The 3,676-nt window shown below is 43.8% G+C and overlaps 1 protein-coding gene across 1 annotated transcript; it reads left to right on the top strand.

Annotated features, from left to right (window-relative positions):
* Nucleotides 1-869: 869 nt before the first annotated feature.
* LOC131912568 (speckle-type POZ protein-like) lies at nucleotides 870-3,264 on the top strand. Its single transcript, XM_059264872.1, has 2 exons — nucleotides 870-1,639; nucleotides 2,038-3,264. Exon 2 carries the CDS (start codon nucleotides 2,107-2,109, stop codon nucleotides 3,187-3,189), a length of 1,083 nt encoding a protein of 360 aa, XP_059120855.1. The 5' UTR covers nucleotides 870-1,639; nucleotides 2,038-2,106; the 3' UTR covers nucleotides 3,190-3,264.
* The last annotated feature ends 412 nt before the right edge of the window (nucleotides 3,265-3,676 follow it).

Consider the following 3,676-nt stretch of genomic DNA (forward strand, 5'->3'; position numbering starts at 1 on the left):
AGTGACAGAATTTCAGGAGAGGTAGCCTGGGAATTGCTGAGTGGATTGAATCACTGAAGGTATTGTCATGTCCTCTAGGTTTAGTGAGTCCTTATAGACATGATGAACTGGAGAGAGGTGATGAAGGTGGGGGCATTTTACAGATCACATATGAACGGGAACTGTCTCTTATATCCAATCTTTGGTAACTGTTGAATATATTCTGCACGTTTTGGAAACCTGAATACTATCTCACTTTTAAGGCCCAGCAGTGTAAGCATGCAAGTTGAAAGTTTAAAGAGGACAGAACTCACCAGTGAAGGATGAAAATTATGAGATATTGAGAAGCTGAATCTTGGTAGTCAGCATGATGAAACTGAGAAGCACTTAGGATCTTCTCATAGCATACCCTTAACTGGATCTTGTAACATGAATCTTAAAATGTTTTATTAATAAAAACAAACCCGAAGCCAGGTATTGAGGTGAATGCTGAAAGATCAGAGAAACAGAACCAGCCAAAGCTAACCTCATCTTGCCAATTGCTCAACTGATCTTGTTTCCTCACACTGGAAACCTCTGTGTCCACATCCGAATGGATCTCAGCTGAACTGCTGATCAAAAGTCTAAAAGCTTAACCAGGCTCTAGTTCCTGATCCTTATGCCTTATATACCTTTCTCCTTCCTGCTATCACTTCCTGGGATTAAAGGCTTGTGTCCTCATGCCTGGCTGTTTCCAGTGTGGCTTTGAACTCACAGAGATCCAACTGGATCTCTGCCTTCCAAATGCTAGGAATAAAGGTGTGTGTGTCACGACTTTCTGGTCTATATGTCTAGTGGCTGTTCTGTTCTCTGACTCCAGATGAGTTTATTAGGGTGGGCAATATATTGGGGAGCACAATATCACCACAGGATCTGGAAGAGTGTTTCCAAGGAGGATTTTCTGGGGGATGGAAAGGGCAAGACCACCAATGAAAGTTGGTGGAGTTATGCCGGGGATTGTGAGTCTGGATGGAAAGAAGACTGGCACTTTCAGAGGTTCCTGCCCAGCTCTGCTTCTTGCCCACCATGTATGAATACTTCTATCCTGATCTCCACGTTGTGAACACTGAGACCCCTGAATCAGAAAGGAAGACACCTCTTCCCAGATCATGTTAGAGGGTGGATTTGGTGTAAAACACTGAGAAGAATAAATAACAGCTTTGTAGGAATGGATACCTTTTCTATTTTATTTAAGATAAACCACAATAAGCAAAATACACATGTGGTGGTTATTCTTGGTTCCCAACTTAACAAGACATGGAATTAACTAAAACTCTAAAATGGAGGTCACAACAGTGAGAAGTGTTTTGCTTCAGGTGAAGTGAGGAGATCCACTTCCAATACACACTTTGGAGGTAAAAAGACAGAGATGTTTAATCCGGATCTCAGGGCCTGAAGACACACACACCTTTAATCCAGATCTTGAGGCTAGAAGCCACACCCTAAATTGGGCCACACCTTCTGCAGGAAGCCTATAAAAGGACATGAAAGCAGGAAGCTCTCGCTATTTGCCTGCTTGCCTTCACCTTGCAACAAGTCCTTCCCTTCCCTGGCAATAGAGAATATTTGGAAATCCAGCATATTCTGAAGACCAGTGGACACATCCAACATCCTGGACTGAGTAAGTACTGGAATATTGGACTTTCCCTTCATAGCTAGCCAATGGGAGATTAGCAGGACTGCAGCCCTAAGTCATTCTAATAAAACTCTTTCCCTCATTCAGAGAAATTTCTTGTATATGATCTGTTGCTCTAGAGAACAACAGTACAATATTTTTGTTTGAGTGTATAAAATTTTCCAAAATATTCAACAGTGTATTTAATTTTCAAAACTAGTTACCTGAAGACCTAAGATTCAATCTAGACAAAAACGGAGTGATGTAAAACTGTCTACTCTGAAACTAGTATTGAAACCTGGATAGGAAATTTCAGAGATCCAAGTATCCAGCCTCATAAAAGAGGGAATAGAGGAGAAACAAAAACTAAAATGTAATTCATGTCTATTATTTTGTCTCACAAGGTGAAGAGAAAACAATTGCTAGTTCTTCATATTGGATCCAGTTTAACCTTCAAATTACCTGCAGGAGAAATGGCAGGAGATGGGACAGCCCAGAGATGGGACCACACTCAAATCAGCCTTCAGAATTTCTCCTACATGTGGACCATCAGCAACTTCCGATTTATTCTGGAGGAAATAACAGAAAGCATTAGAAGCCCAACTTTCTCAACAGGAGCCAATGACAAATGGTGTTTGACAGTATACCCAAAGGGAGTCGATGAAGTAAGTGCAGATTACCTGTCAGTTAACCTCGTTTTGCTCAGCTGTCTAAAGAGTCATGTTTGGGCAAAGTTTCAGTTCTGGATCCTAAGCGCCAAAGGAGAGAAAATGCAAACCATGAGGAGCCCAAGAGCCTTTAAGTTCATGCCAGGCTGCGACTGGGGATTCAAAAAGTACATCCTTCGAGATTTCCTCCTGTCCCATGAGCCTAGTCTTCTCTCAGATGACCAGCTTACCCTTGTCTGCAAGGTGAGCATGGTCCAGGTCTCTTTGCACATCTCTGACCAGAACAGGAAGCCAAGGATCCAGGTTCCCAGATGCACATTGGCTGATGAGATAGGAGACCTGTGGGAGAATTCCCGATTCACAGACTGCTGCCTGGTGGTAGCTGGCCAGGAATTCCAAGCTCACAAGGCCATCTTAGCAGCTCGCTCTCCAGTTTTCAGAGCCATGTTTCAACATGACATGGAGGAGAGCAGAAAGAAGCGCTTTGAGATCCCTGACCTGGAGCCACAAGTCTTCAAGGCAATGATGGACTTCATTTATACCGGAAAAACACCAGACCTGGACAGCATGGCAGCTGCTGTAATGGCAGCTGCTGACAAGTATGGCCTGGAGCGTTTGAAGGTCATATGTGAGGATGCCCTCTGCAGGCAGCTCTCTGTGGAGAATGCTGCCCACACTCTGGTCCTGGCTGACCTCCATAGAGCAGGGCAGCTGAAAACCCAGGCACTGGATTTCATTACAGCTCATGCTTCTGAGGTCTCTGAGACCTCAGACTGGAAGGCAATGGTGGGCTCATATCCCCATTTAGTGGCTGAAGCATACCGTTCTCTGGCTTCAGCTCATCTCCCTCTCTTGGAGCCCCCTTTCAAACGCTTGAAGCAATCCTAGGACCTGGTCAGCTGTGTCCTACACTTGTCTCCCAGAAGCAGCAGCCAATGTTGTTACCAATGACACTGGGTAGACTATAGGATGTGTGGAGCATTTCCAGTGAATTTGGGGAAAGACAGCATGGTAGCTCAGGCTATAATACAGCTGTAAATCAGGTGGTTGTCAGGTTAAAGGAGGTGAAGAGCTGAGCTGTTATACTCTACCCTGTAACTGTACTGGTTTGATTTTTGTCCAAAGAGTTGGAAACTGGAGTTCATATTAGTTGCTGGCCCCAAGCATGTTACAATAGCGATTCTTTGGAGAAACCTGTCTGGATTGGACTGAGCAGAACATACAGTCAAGGACTCAGAAAAGAGAAAATAAACGTGAATATTTTATTACAAGAGAAGGATAAGAGAATGAAGACATTTTTCTCCTAACTCAGTGTGTGGGACAGGAGAGATGACTCAGTTGACAAAAGCTGTTTTTGCCTTTGCAGAGGACCCTT

This window comes from Peromyscus eremicus, chromosome 6, assembly GCF_949786415.1.
Source record: "Peromyscus eremicus chromosome 6, PerEre_H2_v1, whole genome shotgun sequence".
Classification (NCBI taxonomy): Eukaryota; Metazoa; Chordata; class Mammalia; order Rodentia; family Cricetidae; genus Peromyscus; species Peromyscus eremicus.

What these genes read in the sequence shown, in the direction of transcription:
- LOC131912568 (XM_059264872.1), top strand. Translation starts at nt 2,107, where the DNA reads ATGGCAGGAGATGGGACAGCCCAGAGATGGGACCACACTCAAATCAGC.